Source organism: Watersipora subatra, chromosome 10 (genome assembly GCF_963576615.1).
Source record: "Watersipora subatra chromosome 10, tzWatSuba1.1, whole genome shotgun sequence".
Lineage (NCBI taxonomy): Eukaryota > Metazoa > Bryozoa > Gymnolaemata > Cheilostomatida > Watersiporidae > Watersipora > Watersipora subatra.
This window is the reverse complement of record NC_088717.1, coordinates 29,637,904-29,664,070: the sequence shown is the minus strand read 5'-3', so window position 1 is coordinate 29,664,070 and position 26,167 is coordinate 29,637,904. Positions and strand designations below refer to the sequence as shown.

The 26,167-nt window shown below is 36.6% G+C and overlaps 3 protein-coding genes across 5 annotated transcripts; 1 reads left to right on the top strand and 2 right to left on the bottom strand.

Annotated features, from left to right (window-relative positions):
* Positions 1 to 6,610: 6,610 nt before the first annotated feature.
* Positions 6,611 to 26,098, top strand: LOC137405599 (trafficking protein particle complex subunit 2-like). 3 transcript variants are annotated; one of them, XM_068091911.1, is made up of 5 exons: positions 6,611 to 6,696; positions 16,861 to 16,993; positions 21,033 to 21,180; positions 23,660 to 23,745; positions 25,787 to 26,098. In XM_068091911.1, the coding sequence occupies exons 2-5, from the start codon at positions 16,913 to 16,915 to the stop codon at positions 25,892 to 25,894; spliced, it is 423 nt and encodes a 140-aa protein (XP_067948012.1). In that variant the 5' UTR covers positions 6,611 to 6,696; positions 16,861 to 16,912; the 3' UTR covers positions 25,895 to 26,098. The 3 variants fall into 3 exon arrangements, with proteins under 3 accessions (XP_067948012.1, XP_067948011.1, XP_067948010.1); XM_068091910.1 differs by lacking the exon at positions 6,611 to 6,696 and adding an exon at positions 6,702 to 6,817; XM_068091909.1 differs by lacking the exon at positions 6,611 to 6,696 and adding an exon at positions 6,709 to 6,856.
* Positions 7,655 to 8,596, bottom strand: LOC137406951 (uncharacterized). The gene has a single exon (XM_068093553.1). The coding sequence runs from the start codon at positions 8,594 to 8,596 to the stop codon at positions 7,655 to 7,657; it is 942 nt and encodes a 313-aa protein (XP_067949654.1).
* Positions 10,515 to 11,861, bottom strand: LOC137406950 (uncharacterized). The gene is made up of 2 exons (XM_068093552.1): positions 11,240 to 11,861; positions 10,515 to 11,077 (listed from the first exon to the last, which is right to left on the bottom strand). Exons 1-2 carry the CDS (start codon positions 11,859 to 11,861, stop codon positions 10,515 to 10,517), a joined length of 1,185 nt encoding a protein of 394 aa, XP_067949653.1.
* Positions 26,099 to 26,167: the final 69 nt, after the last annotated feature.

Here is a 26,167-nt window from a genome sequence, read left to right as displayed (position 1 = left end):
GCCAGAGTTAGCAGCTGAACTTGTAAAAAATAATACTCATGTTTGTGGAACTTTGCGTCCAAACAGAAAAGGTGTCCCCAAAGATTTGAAAATGTATAATGGAAAATTAATTAAAAAAGGTCAGACAACAAGCTTTGCTAATGGGGAAAGTATGGTTAGCTGTTGGAGAGATAAAAATATATTTCTGTAATTTCAACTATGCATAAAAACATGGATGTCGCAGATACAGGCAAAGTAAATTATAAAGGGGATAAAGTTTGCAAACCAGCTGTTATTTTGGATTACAACAAATACATGGGGGGAATTGACAAATCGGATCAAAATCTGCATTATCATAACGCTGCACGTAAAACCATGAAATGGTATAAAAAACTATTTTTTCATTTATTAGATATTTGTGTATACAATGCGGCCATAGTTTATAGAATTCATAGCAGCTGTAAAATAACTGACTTGCAGTTTCGACAGAAATTAATTCATCAGATATTTGAATATACCGGTTCTTGTCGCAAAAACAGTAATCCCCGCGCTTCAACTTCTTCTACTCATCGAATAGTGACAAATAGTCCAGGGAAAGGTAGACCGGCAAAATACAGAATTTGTAGGCACTGCAAAAGGCGCGGTGATGACAACAAACCTAAGCAAAGCGAAACTAAATTTAAATGTCTAGCATGTGGAATACCTTTGTGTGAGTCGTGTTTTGATGCTTACCATGCTAAATAAATTCATCTTAAAATTTATTTAGCGTGTGCAAATGCTTCATTGCTTTGTATCACTTGCTTTTGTACATACACTTGCTAAAATGTCATTGTATTTATTGTATTGTTATGTATTGTATTTGTTGTACATTTACAGGTTGTATTTGTTGTGCATTTACAGGTTTTATTTGTTACAGACCACCCTTTTTAGGGCACCCATATAATCAAAGAGTGCAGTTCACATGCTTTCTAGCAGTCCATGATTTGCAGTTTGTGCTCGTAATAAATTTTGCCTTCTGTCTTGTGCTGCTTCACCAAATGTGCCAATGCAGGCTCACGACTCAATTCATTTTATGCACAATAAATTTTGCTGCAGCACACATGAATTTGTGCCATGTGTTTATATGCAAAATAAATAAATATAGTTTTGAGAAATGCATAAGATCATAACTAAAATCAGAAAAACATGATAACTATCAATATATATATATCTCAAGTTGTAAAGCTTTGCAAGCTGTCTGGAGGAAGAAATCAGTCTAGAAAATAATCTCAGCTTTCAAATGCATATTTAGTTGCAGCTAAATGCCAATTTGCACGAAAGTTATAGCAGTGATGGCACAGCCTGTCAGGTCTTGTCAGCCCTCTCGTGCTCTGCTTACAGACATGGCGTCATGAGCATTTCTAAGAGCTGCACGCGCAATGCATATGAGCGCCTAACTCTGCTTTTGATGCACTTGGACAACCAATTTTTTTTGCTGCGTGTAGCAAACATATTTGCCGCCGTGCAGATGCTTATCATAAACTATTTTCTTAGAAGTATTACTTGTAAAAAAATATTTATTATCGATATTTTATGGTAAAAAGCTGACAGCTTCGTCGAATCAGAACACTGACCAAAATTTTTACAGTCGATTTGCAGGAAATAAACGGCAGCCTCTTGAGAAATTTCTAAGCTTTCTAGTGCATATTTATTTGTGACTGTATGCCAGTTAGCATGAAAGTTATAACCAATTTTAGGCGGCCATGTCAAGCCTCCATTTTTCGCTTGTCATTAGGGCCACGCGCTGAGAATTTTGAGCGGCGCTCCCGCATTGCATCGGAGATCATAACTCCACTTTCATTGCTCTTGGGCGACCAATTTCTTTTGCAAATTGTTGTGGACATATGAATCCATATAAGTACTGTTTATACAACATTTTCAATTACTTCTATTATTTAGAAAACACAATTGAAAATGACGTACGAAAATAAAATATTGGGAGCTTCAACAAGTTGAGACTTCTGCAGGATAGCAATTGCAAGCTATTTACATAAAAAATATATTAGTTTGTAGAGAAATTTCTCAGCATTCCTATGCATGTTAATTTATGTATCTACCTCAAGTTTACTGAACGTATATTCAGTTTTTACGCAGTCGAGTCGAAGGCTCAGATCGCCGTAGTAAATGCTCTGGTACGCTGGGGAATTTCCAGCCGTAAGCGCCCGGTCGCTAAAGGGTTAATGTAATGATGTAAGTTTTGGTTACTAAAACTCAATTACTAAACCAATCAGGAGCCAATATTTTACTGCCCTATGTAAACCTTTTTGGAAAACCAATTTCGTAGTCGGGCTACTTCTTTTTCAAATGACAAAAAGAGTTCCCTTTCTAGAACCTGACAAGAACTGAATTAACACCGGAAATGATCAAACAGAAATTATGTCAATGATGTACCAAAAAAGTGCTTCGTATGACGCCTTACAGTGCCTCGAGTTGTACAACTCGAGTTGCACAACTCGAGTTGTGAACACGCAACGCGACTTTGTAAAAGTAAGGTGCAATATATTGGTATTACGATAGCATAACCATAGATCTGGTTATATTAACAATGGTACATCAATAGCCACTTGTTAGCTAATAGAAATTAAATTATGTATGTATGTACTGTAAAACTAGAGCTAATGGCAAATTATACTGTGCCGAGTTTGCAACTCGAGTTGTACAACTCGAGTTATAATTACCAACTCGAGTTTGTAAATATAACTCGAGTTACACAACTCGAGTTCATCAAAAATCCAGGCCGAGTTTTTTTAACAGCAACTTGAGTTCAACAATTCGGCTTGAGAACATCTCATCTTTTCATTTTCTCTAGCTACATTTTCTATATATGGAATTTATTTTGGTGCATCATTAAACGCCGTTAAAATAATTTCTATGCTCATTTTCGGTGTACAGTTTCTTGTCAGGTTCTAGAGAGATAACTCTTTTTCATTTGAAAAAGAAGTGGCCCAGCTCCCACATAGATTGGCTTTTAGTTTGCTTCTTACATTCTACAGTTGTTTTGGTCTCGTTATATTTATAGAAATAAATGTGCGTAAATATCGCCAATATATATAATTTAAATGTGTATATATATTTAAATTATTATTATTAAATTTCTGTAAATGTTCTGTAAACGAGACACCCCAATTACTCACTTTACTTTTTTTACAAACCCGTGTTAGTTTTGCGTAGCACAACTCGAGTTCATCAAAAACCCAGGCCGAGTTGTACAACTCGGCAACTCGAGTTGAACAACTCGAGTTGCAAACACGCAACGCAAGGCACTGTAAGGCGCCATAGCTTCGCGTTCCATGTTCTCAAGCCGAGTTGTTGTTGGAAGGAACTCGGCTTGGGTATGGCTATGGCGCCTTACAGTGCCTCGCGTTGCGCGTTCACAACTCGAGTTGTGCAACTCGAGTTGTGAACGCGCAACGCGAGGCACTGTAAGGCGCCATAATCTCATCATTTCATTTTCTCTAGCTATATTTTCTATATACAGTGAAACATGGATAACTCGCCCTCGGATATAGCGAACACATGGTTAACTCGACTGGATTTGCTTGGTCCGTTCCCACGCAATGATAAATGGCTCTATATAACTCGAACTCAACACTGTTAATTTGAACTGTTTTTTGCCCAACGGCTACCGAAACGGTTGCTATCGCTTTAGAAAATCACTTTATTCCAAGCCATAGAGGTAAACCTCAACTTTTCGTAATTCATAAGCGTCGTTACTACCTCCATCGGCAAAATATTTTTGTCAACGACTGTTCTAAAGGTTTGGTGAAATTTGATTTATACGTACTGCTATACGATGAATAGCACGGGCTAGCCGGGTCACGGGCGCAAGGATTTTCGCCACGCACATACAAAACAAAAACAGCATGTTGTTTTTGTTTTGTATTTGCGTGGCGAACATCCTTTGAGTGCGTGACCCGGCTAGCCCGTGATGAATAGTATTCCGACGTGGATTCCGTGTTGAATCAACGTCGGAATGTTGAATGTTTAAAATGTCTTAAAAATTGTTGTAATTAACCCACTCAAGACTGTTCCCGATCACTTCGGGAAGAGTTGTGCTCTCCAGGGCCCGTTCCCGAAGTCTTCGGGTTAAACTTTGATTTGTTCTATTGCTTAGCTGGTTAGGTACATCGGTTTTATTCATTCACCAAACGAAGTTTAAGAGTCTGGGCATCATTTTGATACCAAATATGTGATTGGACAAGAAAGTTTTAGCTAACAAATTATGTGATAGATAACAACTGTTTTGAAAATTTGTTGATCGCCATTTTGGAAAATGTTCATCCGAACGATGGCAACATTTTTAAGTGAATTAGATGTGGTAATCAGCTCAGGGGAAAAAAATAGCAACGAAAGTAATGTTCAAGAAGAAAATGAGAATTTTCTGATAAAAGAAGGTAAGTTTTATGTGGCTATTTATAGAATTTTACCGGAAAAAAAACGATAAAAAGCCGAAATTTTTCTTGTGAATTTTTAACAAACTTTATTCTAACAGTGTAAGATATGGATTTTTTCATGATACACATGATTATAGCATTGTCAATCCAATAAAATTTAGATCTTTTTGCAGCATGAACTCATCACTCTATTACCCCATAATAAATAATAGTTTTATGATTTCCTTGTAGAACTACAAGATAATAAAAATTTCTTTTTTCATTTATATCCAATTGTTCAACCCACAATTAGTCAAGCATATAGTTCTCAACCTCAACATCTACTATAAACTAGCCCCAACCACTAGGCTCTAATATTGGTTATAGGGGACACTTACCACAGTAATCATCTTCATGACTTTCTGTGTTTATATCTGCAGTATCAAAAAATATTTGCAATTTGCATTACCAATTGTTAGCTGCAGTAGACTACTTATTTTCAATTTGTTATCAGGTATTTACCCTGAAAAGCTACTAAAGCACAATTTTTTTCTAGGCTGTACGAGAAGTTTGAAAGCAAATAGGTTGCTTACTACCGATCATACTTGCTACATGAAGGTGAAGACAGTCAAGGGCTTGTGAGTGATGATGCCGTTGATGATGAGCCTATGGCTTCAACACCATTATCTGATGAATACTGCATCAACTAACTTATAATGGGAGCAAATATGCATGTGTAGTTGGCATCAAATAACTCTCACCATGTCATCATTTTTTTATGAACACACCCATATTATACATGTATATATTGTTTCGTTTTCATGCATATTCATTTTTACTGTATTTTTTACAATATATTTTACTGTATTTTTACACCTATTTTTTTACTGGTGATTGATTGTCTGTTAGCTGGTAACTTGAGTATCTTTTTTATGCATAATATATTCATAATAACCTCTGCAATGCATTTCAATATAAATTAACAAATTGTTTGATTATATAATTGATAAAACTGTCAGTGACGTAGTGTTGGTTAGGAGCTAGTAACACCTGTTCTATTGCCTGGAATTGAGAAATCTTTTTTTTTATTTGCTGCTGATAAAGTTTGTTATCAATCTAACATAGGTCCAACAATGTCAGTACCAAAAAACTGCTTGTGAACTGCTATGAAACATAAAAAACAATTTTGATCAAAAAAAGTTCACAGAATTATTAGAAATTGTGGTTAGTAGAATTTGTAAAGGTGCACAAAAATTTATATCAAATTGTAGCCTGGAAGGTCTTTGTTAAGCTGCAAAAAACAAATCAAGATTATTTTGAAAAGAACTCTAGTTATACTCTATTTTGTGTAGCTCTATTTTAATTGTAAGGCTAGTGAAAAATTAATTAGGCTGGGGGAGCAGTCAACCAATAACTAATTAGCCCTGAATGGGTTAATGATGCACCAAAATAAATTACATACAGTGAAACTCGGATAACTCAACTTCAAGGGACCGAACAAAAGTGTTCGAATTATCAGTGTGTTCAAGTTATCAGAGCACTGTCACAAATCCATGTATTTACTTATTTATTAGTAGATGCATGAACATATACAAACTATAATATAAATCAAAAGCACAAATGGCTTGTTTCAAATTAAATGCTTCTAATGTAAAGTTTAAAACGTTTTTATTAAAAAGTATAGAGATTTTTCTATCACTTGAGATTGGTTTGTTGTTTGAGGTAATGTTATTGCCAGGACGTTTTTTTAGATTGACATTGGCGAAACTTGATCGTTGCTGAAATGCTCAAAAGAGAAGACATCTTTTTCTTTTGAGCGTTTTACCCACGATCAATTTTGCCGATTTTTCTTGAAGTTTATCCAAAGATTACCTTACTTTACCTGGCATTCGTTAAGAGCAACACTCCGAAGCAGTTCAATTAAAAGTTTTACGAGGTTTAACGGTACATTGTATATCACTAACGTTTTTTGAATGGATACTTATTGCATGTACACACGTATTCTGTGTTTAGGTCAAACGATGAATAGTTTTTTTTAGCTAAGACGCCGTTGAAATAGGCGCGTTTATTATATCCTTGCGTGAGAAACATAGGCAGAGCTGATGTGCTATGGCGAATCATCATTTACTTTTACGTCCGCAACGTCTAGACAGCAATAAATTTACTGATTGAGCCGTTGCGATTTGTGGAACATAAGGCCTTGCGGAACATAGGGCTGTCCCCTCAAAAACTGCTGGGTGGTTACCCAGTTCCCGCAATAGTCTGATTTTGCGGCAAGGTTAACTTTCTAAAAAGTATTTCAAAGGTTCGGACTGATTTGTTATAATTATCGGTGCTGCTAATTATCTGGCTCTCTTGTTTAAACTAACACTCTAGAACTAACGGTCCTTCATTCTAGAATATTTTTGACCACGACTGTACAACAGGTGCTGAGTGGTAACCTACCACAAGTTTATAATTTTGATGTATGTGATCGAACAGCTTTAACAACTTATTCTTATAAATTGGATTACGTATTACTATTATAGTGTTATCAGATAAGGGAAGTATTGTTAGAATCTTTTTGCAGGAACTTTTAAAGGCTTGTGATACGGTAAACTGATAGTTAGGCTGAAAGGCATCGGATCTCATGGTAATGTTATTTGTTGGAGTAAGGACTTTTACATAAAAGGAAACAGTATGTTGTAGTAAATGGGTATAACATCGTTGTAATTATATAAGTGTCAGATGTATTCACACAATAATCAGATTATAAATACACGACTGTACAGCTCAGCAGCGGCAATTCAAAAGAAAGCTTACATAATAAGACAGCCTAATGTGCTGACTTTCAATTCAGAACGAGGCTTGAATCCTGTCATACCTATGACAATTAACTTGTTTACAAAACCCAGCAATAGGGAAGACAATTCCAATGTCTAGGATATTACACCTCATGTTTACGTATAAGATTTAGCTAGTCAGTAATAAGAAATATTATCAAACCCACAAATACATATATATATATATATATATATAATTATGACATTATTGCATTTTAGCCATTTATATTAGTCTAAACGTCTGTTGCGGACGCCGTAAATTGAACCCTGGCAGCATAATAAACCCAGCCGCAGCTGGGAAATCTCTGTTCCAGGCATGCCCCCATAATAGGGCGGGTGTGCTTTCCCTTACAAGCACTCGGGATGTCTGTGCCGTTATCTCGAGTGACTCAGGCTAGGGTTTGATCCCTTTATAGCTAATGTATGCGTTGACGGCTTAGTTCATGTTATGTATTTGTTTAGATATGCCGGTGGTCTTCTGTCTCTTATCGGCCTTGCTGAGGATTCACTGTCAAGCGCACTGTCTCGTCCACTCATCGGGGTGATTAGACTAGCGGGTAGTTTTCTTGCGGGCGTATCCGGTCGAACTGGTGTGTCCGGCTCCTCTCGTACTGAATCCCAACAAGCAATGTCGGTCTGTGGTCTTGTTGGTCGGCGGTCATAATCACAGTTTCGGGCTGGTGGTAGGGTGGTTCCTCCACTATTTCCAGCTTCATCTACAACAGGTAAATTAGTTTCCGGGGAGTGAAAACGTCTAACATGCGTTACATTATGTTTCACTATTTTGCGATCTACCGACTCTAACGTCAACATGGGACTGCATACTTCTCGCACTTTATATGGATCATAATGGAATGGTGTCTGGCATTTTGACTGAGTATCCCTTTTCAACAACACTAAATCGCCCACCTCCAAGTCGTGCCCCGACTTGTTCTGATTACGTTTGACAACCATCTGATTTTTTACTTCCGCATCACGATCCCGTTCCTCCAACTCCCCAAAGATATCTTGCACCTGAGGGACCTTTACCCGTAATTTTCGCCCAAAAAGCATTTCTGACGGAGATTTACCAGTGATCGAATTTGGCGTGTTTCTGTAAGCCAACAGGTATTTCCTTAACTCCCCTGCTACGCTCCTACCCTCAGCTATGGCAGTCCTAACTCTCTTCATCAAAGAACGATTCTGACGCTCTACCTCCCCATTAGACTCGGGCCATCGCGGTGTCACTAAATCATGCCTAATGCCCATACTTTCAATGTATCCAGCAAACTCCCGAGAAATAAACTGAGGTCCATTATCTGATTTTAAGCTCAAAGGCAGTCCATGCTTGTCAAAAATCTCAACCAAAGCTTCTATGATTTTGCAGCTAACAATGGACTGCATGAATACACACTCATAAAACCTGCTATAGTAATCTACCACGACAAATATATATCTACCATTCTCTAGTGGACCCAATAAGTCGCATGCTAAGTCTTCCTAGGGCCCATTTGGCAACTCAGTGACTCTAACTGGGTCTCTTTCCTGTGCCTGACCTACTAATTGACAACCCTTGCACCGCTTCACATAGCATTCTATTTCTGCATCCATACCCGGCCACCAGACCCTCGTTCTCAAGTTACGCTTAGTACCCACAATACCAAGATGTCCTTCGTGTCCCGGCTCAATTATTTTATGTCTCAACTTCACCGGTACAACTATCCTGTTTCCCCTCAACACTGTTTGGCCAATAATACACAGCTCATCAATAACGGGTCTAAATTGTTTTGCTATGTCTTTTGGTGCATTGTCAAATGAACCTTCAGCTATTGAACGCCTTACATAACCCAATTCCCCATCTCTGTCAGATATTCTCTCAACCTGTTTAGCCGTTATTGCCTCAAAACCTAATAAATCGTCCACAACTACCTGCCTAACAAAAAGCTCAGTGTCTTCTACAGACTCCACTGGAGATCTATATTGACCCGTCACCATTCTAGATAAGCAGTCTGCAATGTTCAATGACCCTTTAATATATTCTATATTAAAGGGTTATTGAACAAAGACCCTTTAATATATTCTATATTAAAGGGTCATTGAATATTCCACCTCTCTATTAAGGGCCTTTAAATATTCCACCTCTCTATTTGAGCAGAGGGAGATTTCTTTTCGTGATTGCATAGATCACCTCCAATGGCTGGTGATCTGTCATGAGAGTGAATTTAATCCCAAACAAATAATGGTGGAGCCTTTCGCATGCCCAGACTATGGCCAAAGCTTCTTTTTCTGTCTGACAATATCGTTTCTCAACTTGAGTCAACGCTCTCGAAGCATAGCAGATGACCCTATCAACCCCTCCCTGTACTTGAACGAGCACACACTCTAAGCCCACGGGACTTGCATCTGTGTATAGCAAAGTATCGGACTCCAAGTCAAAAAACGCCAGTGTCCTTGTATGAGCTAACGCACATTTCAAATCCTGAAAAGCCTTCAATTCCTGCCCCCCAAACTCCAGTTGCATTTCAGACTGCTTGCCGATGGTCATGCTTTGCAACAACTCCGTTCTAGATGCGAAATCAGGAATAAACCTTGAACAATAGCTCACTAACCCTAGAAAACTTTTCAATTCCCCTACAGTTTTTGGTACTGATGCTCCTGATATGGCCTCAACCTTGTCTGAGCCTGGATCAACCCCCCGGCTAGAGATTCTATGTCCTACAAAAGTGATCTGCTCGGCCCCAAAAACACACTTGCCTTCATTCACAGTTAGCCCTGCCTTTTCTAGTCGCTCAAGTGTCAATTCTAAGCGTTCATTATGCTCTGCCATGTTACCTGCATTTACTACTATATCGTCAGCTAAGTTCACGACTCCTGGAATCCCTGCAATTATGTCGGCAACTTTCCTTTGGTATATTTCAGGGGCAGCGCAAATACCAAAGCTAAGCCGTTTGTTACGGTATTGACCAGCATGGGTGGTAAATGTTGTAATATCCCTAGGCTTTTTGTTTAAAACGAATTGATGAAACCCCATTTTCATGTCAATTTTCGAGAAAACCTTAGACCCGTTCATGTCTAGCACTAGCTCATCCACCGTGGGCACAGGGTAGTGATGTCTGATTATGGCTCTGTTGGCCTGCCTCATATCTACACACAACCTAATGCTGCCATCAGCCTTTGGCACAATAACCACCCCGCTACTCCATGTTGTCGGCCCCTCTACTGGTTCATTGATGTTTAAAAAGCATAACTCATCCAAATGCTTTTCTAATTTTTCGTGAACAGAAAATGGCACCCTACGGTTGAGGCACGGTAATGGCACCCACTATGGTTGAGCCACAGGCACAACTGTATGATCAATAAAAAGTGTTATCTCACCATCGACTTTTCCTATACCTTCTGAGAACAATTTTGGAAACTTACTTTTCCAGGCCGCCCCCTCCTCAATGACAAGATTTGTAAAAATGCTGATCAGCCCCAACTCCGTACATGTTTTTATCCCCAATAGAGCCTCAGCCACGCTGTCAATCACCAAAAACTTGGTATTTTTGGCCATCTCACCATTACCAGAACAATGTACCTCTGCCCAAAACTGCCCTATCACTGACAGCGGTTTCTGTGATGTATATGAATAAATTTTCGGACCAGAGCGCTCTGACTTTTTAACTACAATACCACCTTTTTTAAGCGTTTCCCACGTAGGTTTATCTATGACATTGCAATCTGCTCCTGAATCCAAAATAAATTTCACATCTACACCTCCCACTTGCACCACTGCTCGGTGAAGTCCTACTTTGTTGATAGAATTTAATGTGAAAGCAAATCTATCAGGGTTCTGGCTAACATTACCAGCGTCAGGCCTATCGCTAGAATCCTCATCGTTCTGTTCTACATAATTTACATGCTTACCCTTACACACAGATTTAAAATGATTGCATTCTTTGCACTTGAAACATTGTCTGCCCTTGGCCGGGCACACAGCATGTGAATTTTCCCTATTACCCCCATTGCCTCGGGCTTTACCTCAAAATTCGTTAGCAACCCTACTACCCCTATCTAGGCCTGTCCTGCTGCCACGAAAGCCATTACTACTCCGATTGGTGCCTGGCCTATTATCACTAACCCTGTTCAACAGCGGTCTGCTACTCATCTCCCGGAATCGACTTTCTACTGACTCGTGTGTACTAGCCAAAACCAGTGTGCGTTCGAAAGTTAAAGCGTTTCCTTCTTCCATCAAGTGCTTCCTTAGCACATCGGATATACAATATTCCACGATTTGATCCCTAATTTGATCATTCACATTGTGGTAATTGCATCCATTACCACCTGCCTTCCTTAATCGCGCACAGTATTGGCTCACTGTCTCATTTTCCAATTGCACCATCTTACGAAACACATGACGCTGAAAAGTCTCATTTGTCTCAAACCCGTTGTAATTGTCTCTATCAGTAGCTGCCAACATGCCATAAATTTCCCTAACCCTGGCCCCAGCGTGGTACAACAAGAGCGCCTTTCTCTGAGCCCTCATGTTGACGTTCCCTTCCCCATCCAAATTAAAAATTCCCTTCGAGTCAGAAAAGGCCTCAAATTCTTCAACCCATGATCTCCAATTCGTGGAAACTATTGAAGCATCGCCGTCTGGAGAGAAATTGCCTGGCCCCTTGCTATCCATTCTGAACTCAAATTTAATCAGCAATGAAGGAAGAAAAGAAAATACCTTAAAAATAAAGACCAATCTACTTGGCTTTTAGAGTGAGATGGTTGCTACAAACAGTCTGGATCCCATCCTCGTCGCCATTATAACATCGTTGTAATTATATAAGTGTCAGATGTATTCACACAATAATCAGATTATAAATACACGACTGTACAGCTCAGCAGCGGCAATTCAAAAGAAAGCTTACATAATAAGACAGCCTAATGTGCTGACTTTCAATTCAAAACGAGGCTTAAATCCTGTCATATCTATGACAATTAATTTGTTTACAAAACCCAGCAATAGGGAAGACAATTCCAATGTCTAGGATATTACAATGGGTACGAATCATCTTTGAGATCTTTATAGCCAAGCATTTTTCAGAGATTTGATTTTAAGCCACTGCTGTTCCTTTCATTCATAAATGAGTTATATGGCGCCTTACTATGGCGCCTTACAGTGTCGCGCGTTGTGTGTTTGCAACTCGAGTTGCTGTTCAAAGAACTCGGCCTGGCTTTTGATGAACTCCAGTCGTGTTACGCAAAACTAACCCGGGTTTCTAAAAAAAGCAAAGTGAGTAATGGTGGTGTCTCATTTACAGGACTGTATTTGCGCATATTATATAAAATTTAATAATTGATTAATAACAATAATTTAAATATATATATATATACATATTTAAATTATATATATTGGCGATATTTGCGCATGTTTATTTATATAAATATAAAGAGACAAAACAATTGTAGAATGTAAAAAGCAAACTAAAAAACAATCTATGGGGGGGGGCCAGGCCACTTCTTTTTCAAATGAACAAAGAGTTATCTTTCTAGAACCTGACAAGAAACTGAATGAACACCGAAAATGAACAAACATAGAAATTATGTCATCGGCGTTTAATGATGCACAAAAAAACTTCCATATAAGAAATATAGCCTGAGAAAATGAAATGATGAGTTGTCTAGTACAATGCCCCCACAGAGCTTCACGTTCCATGTTCTCAAGCCAAGTTGTTGAACTCGAGTTGCTGTTGAAAGAACTCGGCCTGAATTTTTGATAAACTGGAGTTGTACAACTCGAGTTATATTTACAAACTCGAGTTTGTAAATATAACTCGAGTTGTAAACGCGGGACAAGATAATTCACCATTAGCTCTAGTTTTACAGTACAGTGCAACCTCGGTTCTCGACCATAATCCATTCCTGAAGGTTGTTCAAACACCGAGTTGTTCGAACACCGAAATCATTTTTCCCATTACAAATAATGTAAATCGTTTTAATCCGTTCCAACACCCTGAATGTTTACCTTGTTAGTACACATACATTTATTTGTACAGCAAAATGGCAAAGACACAAATAACATAAATGTAACCCGTAAAACGTAATGTAATTACTATTGTAATCTTCCATACGAAAGATTACGCTAGCATGAACGTGTAAAAATAAAAAAGGATAAAGAAAAGAATTATGAATAGGATTTTTTAGGATACAGGATGTTCTTTTCTCTTAAAATATCTATTCAATGACACTTGCTTCTGCCTTCTTTATAGCACATTTCGGAAGTGGTTCATGATAGTGCCATTTAAGTCATTGATGACTCTTGTGGCTGCAGCTTTATCGGGGTGGTGGAGTTCGCCGAAATTCTGTAACTCGGCCCATTTGCTACACATTTGTTTAATCTCGGACGTCGGGGCATCCTTTCTTGGCGACAACAGTTGGTCACGGTCAACGCCGCTCAGCATCCGGCGTTCGAACTCTGATTTTTGTTCCAACTACGAAGCAAGAATTGCTTCTTAAATTTTTTGTTCGGACTCCGATTTGTTCGAACTGCGAGTCGTTCGAAAACCGAGGTTACACTGTACTTACATACATAATTTAATTTCTATTAGCTAACGGGTGCCTATTGATGTATCATTGTTGATATAACCAGATCTACGGTTATGTTACTGTAATACCAATATATTGCACTTTTTACAAACTCGCGTTGCGTGTTCACAACACGAGTTGTGCAACTCGAGTTGTGAACACGCAACGCGAGGCACTGTAAGGCTATGGCGCCTTACAGTGCCTCGCGTTGTGTGTTCATCGCGAGTTATTGTCTTGTCACATGAATTATGTTGTTATGTTCTCACGTGAATTGAAAGGCCAATAAACAGCTTAATATAAAACCTATCGTAGCACTAGTTTATGACAAACACTTCGGGTTTTACCGAAGACCCTGTAGAAGACATATAGATGTTCGCTACTTTACAGTTTTGTTTCGGCATTATCTAATTGTCAAGTCGCAATCTGATCATGTGACCCAATGCTTCACAAATAATTTTTGCTGTACTTTTCGATTATCAGCAGTGACCAACAAGCTTGTCATGATTATCAGACAATGATATGTACTCCTTCAAGCTAAGGCTAAAAAATTAAACAAATTTTTACGGTATGTTATACGATATCATTGCTAAAAGTAACAGCATTACGATGACGATAAAATAGACGCGTAAGAAATAGACATGGTTTTATTGAATGCTTGAAGTATATTTGTGAAAATGTTTCGACGAATAAGGTTGCATGAAAGTGTAAACAGAAACCATCTCTTACAACTACGTCACATTTGAGCCGTTTTGGAAAGAAAATCCAAACAATGGCGGTTTCGTGTGGCTGCGATTTTCTGTTGGTTTTTGAGCATTTAAGAGCTTGTAATCACCTTTCAACATATTTTGCACCTACAACACAACAGAGTAAGACATGGTGAATCTTTTCATCTTTTCAATTAACTGTAATGTGAATTTTGTTGCAAGTCAACTTTTAAGAATAATTTGAGGATTGTGGTTTGGAATCTAAAAAAGCCGGGAGTCTAACCAGTATGCAAGTTTTAAAACTATTAGTGAAATAGTTTTAAATTAAGAATAGAGAAATTTAAAATTTGTGCTAGGGCTCATTGAGGTGTGAAAGTCTCTAAAAAAATTGGAAGAAACATCAACTTGAACTCATACACGAACGGTGACCACATATATATGTAAAGCTAGGAAATGCAAAATATGCGTACCGTAAGTCTTTATGCTCAAGCCGTGCGGCTTGTCGTTGGGCGCGGCTTCTGGTTCAAGGTCATAGGCCGCTGCTAAAGCCAAGTTTTTAAAATTTATGTGGGGCTCAGGGCGGCTTCTCGATAAATGCGGTCTACGCTCAGTTCAGCGCTATAACCATAGACTTGCAGTCATGATACACTTTTATGTACGGGGTTTTGGCGACCTGCTCGTTTATTTTCAAGGTCCTGTTTATGAAATACTTTAGACTAAAGAAGAACTTATTGCTCATGTTTAACTCACCACAGTCGTAGATTATTATCACCTTTTCATTCTTGACCCGCATATTTCCATAAACCTGAAGCCCTCTAACAGCGCAATAAAAATCTAGCTGAGACGTGGCAAGTAAGTTCTTGATGCAAGGGTTTAGGAATTTTAATTCGAACTTGGAAGTAAAAGAAAATTATTTTCACGCGTACTGATGTAGTCTGTTTTCCTATTCAAGAGGACGGGGGTATATCAAAACCCGCCTCAACACTCTTGTTCCCGAAGAGGTCAAGGATGACAAAGCCTCCGTCATTAGCCGCGGTCTGTGGGCATATGCGGCTGGTTGGAGGATTATTTTTTCTTTCGTGAGTCATTTGCTTTCGAGCACAAGCCGCTCGGCTTGAGCATGAGGACTTACGGTATACGCGAAGACATGGTTAATTAACAGCTTCAGCAGTCAATAAAACAGTTGAATAAGATAATATGGTGAAATCTAAATATGTGAAATGTATGGGTGACATCAGCTTTGCTCAGCATTCATTGCATAAATAATTAAGCAGAGTAATGTAGTATTGATGTCAACTAAAATATAATCGGCTGGCATTGTTAAAATTGGTTGAAATAGTTGTCACACTTGAAATATGCACTTCACTGAGCCATAAAGCATTAATTAGTACACGCCGCTTGCAATCACAACCTCCTATGTTAGTTCGCATTTACTTTTAACTTCAAGGTCTACTTACCATCGGGTCTACTTACCATCGGGTCTACTTACCATCGGGTCTACTGACCATCGGGTTTACTTACCATCGGGTCTACTGATGATCGAGTTTACTTACCATCGGGTCTACTTACCATTGAGTCTACTTACCATCGAGTTTACTTACCATCGGGTCTACTTACCATCGGGTCTACTTACCATCGGGTCTACTTACCATCGGGTCTACTTACCATCGGGTCTACTTACCATCGGGTCTACTTACCATCGGGTCTACTTACCAATCGAGTTTACTTACCATCGGGTCCACTTACCATCGGGTCTACTCACCATCGGGTCTACTTACCATCGAGTCTACTTACCATCGGGTCTTCTTACCATCGGGTCTACTTACCATCGGGTCTACTTACCATCGGGTCTACTTACGATCGAGTTTACTTACCATCGGGTCTACTTACCATCAGAAAAAACAGATGTTTTGGTTAAGCAGTTTATTTGCTGCATTCCTCTGTTCCCTTCATGCTACTTCTATTCATTTTATTCTTTATTTATTCATCCGGGTGATGATCTGTATAACTGTTTAACCTTTTGTAATATTTATTCATTCGGGTGGTGATCTGTATAACTGTTTAACCTTTTGTAATATTTAGTCATCCAGGTGATGATCTGTATAATTGTTTAACCTTTTGTAATATTTATTCATCCGGGTGGTGATCTGTATAACTGTTTAACCTTTTGTAATATTTATTCATCCGGGTGGTGATCTGTATAACTGTTTAACCTTTTCTAATATTTGTTCACAGCAAATTTTTATTTTTTACTGGAAAAAAACTTATCACTCTGCATGTTCTTATTTACTATTTGGCATTCAAAGAGTTGCATGCCATTACTGGCATGCAGTTTGAGTACTGAACTTTATTGGGTATTTGTGGTATAAACTTTTTTAAAGGTGGCTATTACTTTTAATTTTGTAGCTGTATGTGATTAAGGAAATCTCCTTCACCTTTTGGCCAGAATAAAGCTGAAATGAGTTACTACTTTGTAATAGTTGGACACCATGATAATCCTGTCTTTGAGCTAGAATATTACACTAAATCTGATCCAAGGGTGAGTATAGAAATTGTTGGGATGCACGGAATGCTCTGTAGTGATATTTATACCTGTATATCTCACAATTGCTGTTAACGCAGACAGTTTATGGTTCTCCAAGCAAGGGTCATTTTTAGAGAACAATGGAGCTCATTCTCTGCTGTGCTAGGGTCAATACACCAGACTTAATACCTCTGCAAAATGGACCAAAATACAGTTTGTAAAACTGATGCCTGTGATAAGGTGATTATTTTTCTAAAAATTTAGTGCCAGGGTCACGCAGGCTACACAAACAATTGGCGACAATTTGTTCCTAATTTTGGTCATACAGTTAAATCTCTACATATAAAGTTTGTCTCTTCTGCTACTTACCTCATACCTGTGTATTAAAACTGTGGTGTGTTGAAGCTAATACACCTCATATCTGTGTATTGAAACTGTGGTGTGTTGAAGCTAATACACCTCATATCTGTGTATTGAAACTGTGGTGTGTTGGAGCTAATATATCTCATATCTGTTATATATAATGTTCCTTGCCACTCGAGTCTGACAGTCTTCGAGGGATTGCTCGCGCGCGAGGGTCTCAAGCGTTTAGTTTTTATTTTGTCGAAGAACTCAAAAGCAATGACAAATTTTTTTTAATTGAATTCATTAATCAAATTCCTTCAATTAAGTACATATAGCATGAAACATACATATAGCATATAGCATGAAACATACATGTAGCATATAGCATGAAACATACATGTAGCATATAGCATGAAACATACATGTAGCATATAGCATGAAACATACATGTAGCATATAGCATGAAACATACATGTAGCATATAGCATGAAACATACATGTAGCATATAGCATGAAACATACATGTAGCATATAGCATGAAACATACATGTAGCATATAGCATGAAACATACATGTAGCATATAGCATGAAACATACATATAGCATATAGCATGAAACATACATGTAGCATATAGCATGAAAGCGAGTGATGTACAAACTATGCAACAAACCAAATATAAAAGCTTAAGTTATACATAAAAACTAGATAAAAAAGTATTTAGTTGAAAAATATTGTTATTGTTACTTTAGGTTGTTGAGACTTTAACATAAGCGTAGGGTGATCATTGCGTAGGGTGATCATTGCGTAGGTTTCCTGGTAGAGTGAATGGCAGAAATACGCGTTGTAAATTATTCGAATTTAAACAAGAAATAGCCATGCATATTATAAACGATACTGAAAGCTTGCTTTTTTATCTTCTTCTGAAGATTATGTTTTGTTTTTAAATAAATTAGAAATCGAAAGTATGACAACCTAAAGTCAGCGAATAATCAGTTATAAGACTATAATGGGAAGCTAGCTCTATGATGCTTCACAATCTGTCAGCGAGTTCCATGCTAAACCTTGTGCAACAATTCGTCATTGATCTAGCTGTGATGATTTTCATTAACAATTTTTGCTTTGAAGCATTATTTTGTATTTTTTTCCTACGACCAAACACGTGCGAAGCGATTGTTTGGGAGTTTTATGATAATTGCATATGCGCACACAACTCCCAAAAAATTATCCGTCAACGGCCGTTACCAAACCCTTGTACCGAAATCATATAAAAAAATTAAACCATTTTTGTGTAGATTCGTTTAAGTATAATAATAATACAAAACACATATACACCTATTTAAAAATGTTACCAAGTCTTTGAAAAGTTGACAAAATACCCTAAAACTAACCCATCTGATCGTATTATACATAAATAGACAGATTTATTTGGCCTAAAATCGCCATTAAAACTTGACAAGCCGTCTTTGATCAAAATTGAGATCGGCCAACGAAACACCGATAAGGCCACGCGACAGAGAGTGGAGCCATTAAGTCGTGTGCATTTCACGAGAGAAACGTGCACATTTTACCAGTCTATGGCATTGTCCAATTGCCGAAGGTTTCTGTAATTAACGTAGAAGTACTGAAAAGTAATCGTTTCTTTTTGGCCGATTCTACCGGACTGACATTTTGGACACTTATAATGAGTACTTTGGTATTCCAACTGATGTCCAAAGCAGTGAAAGTAAAGGAAATAACGATGATATTTTTCTAACGATTCTTGTAAGATTATTACAATATTTAATTATAAGAATAATTGTTCGATTTTATAAGATTATTTTGAGATTTAGTTATAAGAATAATCATTCGAATTTACAAGATCGACGTATATAGTGACCGATGGTGTGCAATATGTTACTGTTATTGTTTTTCTAAAGATCTTTATTGATGATAATGCGGCTGTGCCCAATATCGCAGTACTGCCAAGCCGTTTTCAATATCTGCGAAATTAAGTAATAGGCCTACATATTTTTATAGATATACATTTATTTCTATGACAACCAGCTAAAATCTGTTTAGATTTTTAAATTCAGCATAATTTTTTAGATATAAATACAGAAATCTTGATAAATATCACAACTTCTTGATATTGGTTGCTATGACCAATGATATACTGCCACCCCAACCTGTGTATATTACACAGCAGCTTGCCATTTTACTTCTAATATTGCATTTCTCCTATTGCAGGAGAGAGATATAAACACATAATCTTTTCCTTTCGTTATTGCTATTAGTTGTACATAATAACACCCAGTACATTACAGCTACCATTGCAGCTATCGTTACAGTTATCCTATTGCCCTGCCGTGCCATTTGACTGGTAATATTGCATTTCTCAACCGGAAGTATCCTTTCTTTTTCCATCGTCACCATTTCTAGTTTACATATGGAACTTTTTTATCATTGTTATAAATGTAGTGAGACCGCAATAGTAACTATCCGTAATTCAACAAGAGGTGTGGGTGTGTTGGTAACTTGCTGGGGCATGAGTCAACATTGTGTGTGACTTTTTATCTTGTTGCCCAATACGTTTCCTAGTGACAGTGACGAGCCCAAGGCAAGTCCGAGCTGCTCGCACTCCAGTTAGTTGTGTTTCAAATGTAGCTTGATGAACTTCATTTGGATCATGTCGCTATTTAGCTGTTCAAAAATCAAAAGACATTATGGTATCCATACCACATCCATCATGGCATGTTTCAGTTTATGGCCTTTCTGTCACTACAGCCTTCTGTTCGCTATCCCGGCTCTTCCGCAATACTAATAAATAAGCAACTTTTAAAGCACGTCTGTTCAATTCAATAATTCCTGATTTCTGTCTTTTTATTTGTTGTCATTTGCTACGTAATGAAAAGCAGCATTTTGTTGATTACCCATAACCAATAAAAAGTTATGAACCTGCGTTCAACTGTGAACATTGAATAAATGAGTTTGTAAATCAAGCCTATGAGAGAATCTATATGGAGAAGCATACATATTGTAATGTCTGTTGTCGTGACTAAGTTTGTTTGCAGCGTTTGTTTGCAGCGTTTGTTTTTACATTTGTATTTTGCTTGTAAAACTTTATAAATCACTGAGTGTGTGACTTGAGTGTGTGACTTGAGTGTGTGACTTGAGTGTGTGACTTGAGTCGCAGCTTATTGTCATTCTAGTTTTGATTGTAGTGATACTTGTTATCATTGTGGAAAATGCAATAATAAATCAGAAGCTACCTATTACAATAAATGAAAATGTGACATATTACAAAGGCGCAGCTTTCTATAATAAACAATTTCCTCTCTTTGGAAATACGTCGAAACAGTTTGAGTCACGAAGTGGAAAATTATGAAATTCTGTAGAAATAAGGACAGTGACTCTTATTTTAGTAAAACCTTTGGCAAAGGTATCTAGTTGATAGCTCATATTATGTGTTAGTCGAACTGCAGGGATTAAATGGCAGGGATCGATGGTTCCAACATGATTCGGAGAGGTTTATTAGTAAACTAGACTTTTATTAGTAAACCATATATACTTCTATTGGACAATCCATAATCATTTTGAAAGAAAAAATGTTTTTCACATGGTGTAAAACATTTTTTTCTAATTAATAATTAATTAAACATTTACAACCTATGATCTACAATTAATAAACTATCATCAATAATTTGAAGGGTCATTTTTCATTTGCTGTAGAAGGAGGATCACGGTCATCTGAACCAGTTTATTGCTCACGCTGCTCTCGACCTTGTTGATGAAAAGATATGGACAACTAACAATATGTACCTCAAGGTCGTTGACAAATTCAATGACCTTTTTGTTTCTGCTTTTGTAACATCTGGTCGTATCCTTTTATGTCAAGTTGTACGACCGAAACGGTCCATCTCAAAGCTTTTCTCATCACGTTGTCTCATCACGTTGTCTCATCACGTTGTCTCATCACGTTGTCTCATCACGTTGTCTCATCACGTTGTCTCATCACGTTGTCTCATCACGTTGTCTCATCACGTTGTCTCATCACGTTGTCTCATCACGTTGTGTCTATCGTTCAGTTTCATTTTGAAAGAATTTACCTGCAAAAAGTTTATAAGAAAGCAAATGTGGCAGAGTTTATAACTAAGCGAGGAGAACACAGTCACAGGCATAATATAATAAATATAATAATAATAATATAATAAATATAATAATATAATAAATATAATAATATAATAAATATAATAATATAATAAATACAATAATGGTATAATAAATATGATGTGGGCTTGCTTAGCATCTCGGCTACCAAATTATTGCTAGAGTACACATTTATGTCATAGTACATGCAGTAATTCATCGAGTTACTCACAAATCATAGCAGTCAAATTCAGTCTCCAGATAGATCATGGTGCTGAGATGAAATTTTTTCTCAATTGTCTCTCATGGTCAACCCGCAATAATTCTTTAATCAAGGTCTACAATACTATTACGTATATTTAATGAAATTTTGATTTTAAATTTACCGTAGTCAAACTTCTACTATATACTACTCAGCATATACTTTTTCTAACAGACGATTTAGAATTTGAGTAAATATATTGCTCTACACCTGAAGAGGTAAATTTTGGCAGAAAAGAGGATGAAGGGATAATTACTAAAAGTATAAAAATATAAAATAATAAGAAAATAAATTAGATTAGTTAGCTAGTCCTAGCCTAAGTTACACCGCTTGGCTTTATCACTACTTCTTCCTTTATATCACCAAGTCTACCCTTCAGTCCTTCACCCTTCAGTCCTTTCTCTAAACTGTTATTACCATAAAAACCATTTTGCATCTAGCAATAATGGATTTGTTGTAATGATATGCGTTATTATCTGCGGTATATATGAAAGTGTTATCGAAAATTGTTGTGCTGTGAAATGAATTAACTGGATTACATAGTATTTGTATTTGTAAAGGAATACAGCCAAGTCTTTACTTTGTAACCTACCTTTTTCGTATGTTAAAATCGGTTAGAGTAGATATTCTCATGAGAATACACTGTAGTGAACCGAGAAACTTTAGAAAACTATTATTATTATTATTATTTTAGCGCTTCAATAAGTTCTCTACATACACAAAATAAACAGCATTAATTGAATAATAATACTTAGTATTAAGAGTATATTATATTATCAAACTTATTAAGCATAATAAACAGCATTAATTGAATAATAATACTTAGTATTAAGAGTATATTATATTATCAAACTTATTAAGCATAATAAAAGCATTAATAAAATTATGTAAAAAGGTTAAAACATATGTAAAAAAATCATAGTGTTTGTAAACAAATCAAACATATTGATAATCAATTAATAACATTAATAATATGGTCTTTTATTTGGCAGAAATATTTGGCATGTGATAAAAATCATCATTTTGATGATGACCAATACAAAGTTATACATAGAAGAATAAAGTTTATTGTATGTACGTATGTACGTATGTAAGATCCTATGCATCGCCAATCTTGCACTTATGTTCGAATGTCTCTTATTGTATATATGTATATTATATATATAATATACATATATAATAATACATACATAATATACATATTATATTATACGTATATTATTGAAGACATTCAAACATAAGTGTAGGATTGGTGATGCATAAGATTTTAAATAGTACACAACTTAGTTTACTTACACTGACTATTTACACTGACTTAGTTTACTTATACTGACTACTTACACTGACTTAGTTTACTTACACTGACTACTTACACTGACTTAGTTTACTTATACTGACTACTTACACTGACTTAGTTTACTTATACTGACTACTTACACTGACTTAGTTTACTTACACTGACTACTTACACTGACTTAGTTTACTTATACTGACTACTTACACTGACTTAGTTTACTTATACTGACTACTTACACTGACTTAGTTTACTTATACTGACTACTTACACTGACTTAGTTTACTTATACTGACTACTTACACTGACTTAGTTTACTTACACTGACTACTTACACTGACTTAGTTTACTTACACTGACTACTCACACTGACTTAGTTTACTTACACTGACTACTCACACTGACTTAGTTTACTTACACTGACTGGTAAGTATTTCATGTATTTTTGATGTAGACTCAGGTGTCAGCTCATATTTTGCATCATTCGTTGGAAAATTTGAATGTCGAGATGATAAGTAGGTGTTTGACAGTATTGGGTTCAAGACTGATGGCTCTGTGTGCCAAACATCTCAAAATGAATCAAGTTTGTATGTGGTGGTTTTGCTATATGATTTAATTGAAACTTCACCTTGTTTCCTTAACCATAGCATACAGGAACCAAGTTTATCATGGTGCATGATGTAAAGAATGAAGAGTTAATTAAAAGTTTTTTCCAGGAAGTCTATGAACTTTTTATTAAGGTTGGTGTCAGTCTATTTAAGTATTTATGAAAAGTCGATTTAAATTGATATTGAAGGTGTGCACCTTTCCTTTAACTTAGGTAAAGTTATTGTAATCATGGACCCTAAGTGAAAGTGATAAAAAAATGGATAGATTGTCGATAAAAACCAGTATCACATTTATTGTACATCGATTAAATTAAAAAGTTGAGCTTAGTTTGTTCCCCCTTTGAAGGGCAAAAGGGGTGAGTTTGGGTTGGGGAAGATCCTGGAATGTAGTTTACATGTAGATAGCCTGAGAAACAAGACCAATATCAAATGTCTAAATGAAAATTAAGTTCTAGTTTGCATTTTTAAGCGTATAAAATATATGTATTTTATAAGTTTGTAATGTATATGTATTTAAATACATATACCATTGCATTTAAATACCATATATACCATGGTATTGAATACCATAGTTTTAAATACCATATCACTCTGATGGTGATATGGTATTTATTACCGGTACCCACTAGGCCACCTATGAGAACACTACAGAGCATTGTCACCACATGACAGAAGCATGCCATTACTTTACTACACCGTTCAACCCAAAGTCAGCCCAAATGCGTTTCCTGTAAAAAATGAAGAGGAGCTATTTTAAATACATGTATATGTACTGCAAATTTGAAAGCTTGCTATTAACGGCATAGTTAACGGATTCATAGTGCAACGCTGTTATGTTACAGCATATCACTATCCCACTTTTCCCTTTTTTCCGCTCAAGCCTATACATAAGTGGCTTATTTTTGTGCATAGAACAACTCAAAGCCTGGCATGTGCTCTATAGATATTGTGGTGCGCAAATCGCTTCCCTTACGCAGCTATTATATGTAAAGATATTGTATGTAGAGGTATTGTATGTAGAGGTATTGTATGTAGAGGTATTGTATGTAGAGGTATTGTATGTAAAGGTATTGTATGTAAAGGTATTGTATGTTAGGTAGAGTTGAAATTATAAGTACTAATTTAGGTTGGTTTTAGTTGATGGTTTCAAGCTGTGGTCAAACATCATGTATATTTCATGCTAGAAAACTAATACCTCAAGTAGCTTAATATTTGGTGATGAGATGTAATAGACCGCAGCATAACATGCTATTAACATGCTATTAACATGATATCATAAGACTCTAATACATGCCAACTGCCAATATCAAACATTTTAAGTTGCTGCAACTGCTAGTTTCCAACTTCTAAATAGCCATCAAGTTTCAATGTTCAGCCTTCAAATACGCATGTAAGACCAGTGCCCAACCATGGAACACTTGTATGAGCCAGTCATGTCCATCAGATAGATGCTAGCCTCCCAATTCTAACGTTCAAATAGCAAGCGGTTACTCTTCTCCACAGATAGTGAATGTTCAATCGATAGTTAGTCGATAGTCAGTTGATAGCCAGTCGATAGTTAGTCGATAGTCAGTTGATAGCCAGTCGATAGTTAGTCGATAGTCAGTTGATAGCCAGTCGATAGTCAGTTGATAGCCAGTCGATAGTTAGTCGATAGTCAGTTGATAGCCAGTCGATAGTTAGTAATAGTATTATACAAGTGCTTGTGTTTAATGCAGTCAAATTGTAATTCCTAAATTTTGATTTATTGACATAGTTGCCACTTCCTTTTCATCTTTTGTTAAATTTTACATGTAAAAACAATTTTTGAGGGCGTCAAGTCTTCTGCCTTATTGTATCATTAGACATTTTTGTTGTTTCATTGAGATTGACTTCCTTTTTGGTTGAGTTATTCATTCCTGTTCAAATACTTACAGCAAGTTTTTTAATTTTTGCCGCCATAACCAGGCCAGGAAATCAAAATCTAGAATTAGCTGGCCATGGTAAAAACATGGTAGTGTGATGCTATCAAATTTCACATCCAAAATCGAATACTCAAGCTTATAACACAATATCAGCTACTTCTAGTGTTTAACAAAGCAAGTCTAATTATTAGTTATTAATAGTTATTAATATAATTAATATAATCTATTATTTAGTTGATGTAACATTTTGGCATATGCATTCTTTTCAGCAATCTATGAACCCATTCTACAAACAGAATACCGTCATAACATCTGCTGCTTTTGATAAAAGATGTCAATCCCTCGCTAAGAAACACCTCGGCAGTTCTAGACTCTGAAATTGTCACCATCGGGTATTTTAGAGGCTCTTAGGACTTACTTGGCGGGTTTAGGGAGCAATTATTTGTTAGTTTCACCTACTGCATATATTTTTATTAAAGTTGACTTTCTATTCTTATTTTTCCTGTGCGATGGGGTACCAGCAGTTTTTTTTCTTGGACAAACATTGGAATACATTTGCAATAAATAAAGCCTACTTTCTATCTAGAGTGTTTTATTTATAAAGAACATGTAAGAAGTGTAATTGTTATACAGAATTGTTTCTCAAAAGT

Coding starts and splice junctions, on each gene's coding strand:
- LOC137406951 (XM_068093553.1), bottom strand. CDS start 8,596: ATGCAGTCCATTGTTAGCTGCAAAATCATAGAAGCTTTGGTTGAGATT.
- LOC137405599 (XM_068091911.1), top strand. CDS start 16,913: ATGAGTTACTACTTTGTAATAGTTGGACACCATGATAATCCTGTCTTT. Junction 16,994..21,032: donor ACACTAAATCTGATCCAAGG/GTGAGTATAGAA, acceptor CATTTGCTGTAG/AAGGAGGATCACGGTCATCT. Junction 21,181..23,659: donor TGCTTTTGTAACATCTGGTC/GTATCCTTTTAT, acceptor CATAGCATACAG/GAACCAAGTTTATCATGGTG.
- LOC137406950 (XM_068093552.1), bottom strand. CDS start 11,861: ATGGATAGCAAGGGGCCAGGCAATTTCTCTCCAGACGGCGATGCTTCA. Junction 11,078..11,239: donor CAGGACAGGCCTAGATAGGG/GTAGTAGGGTTG, acceptor TAAATTATGTAG/AACAGAACGATGAGGATTCT.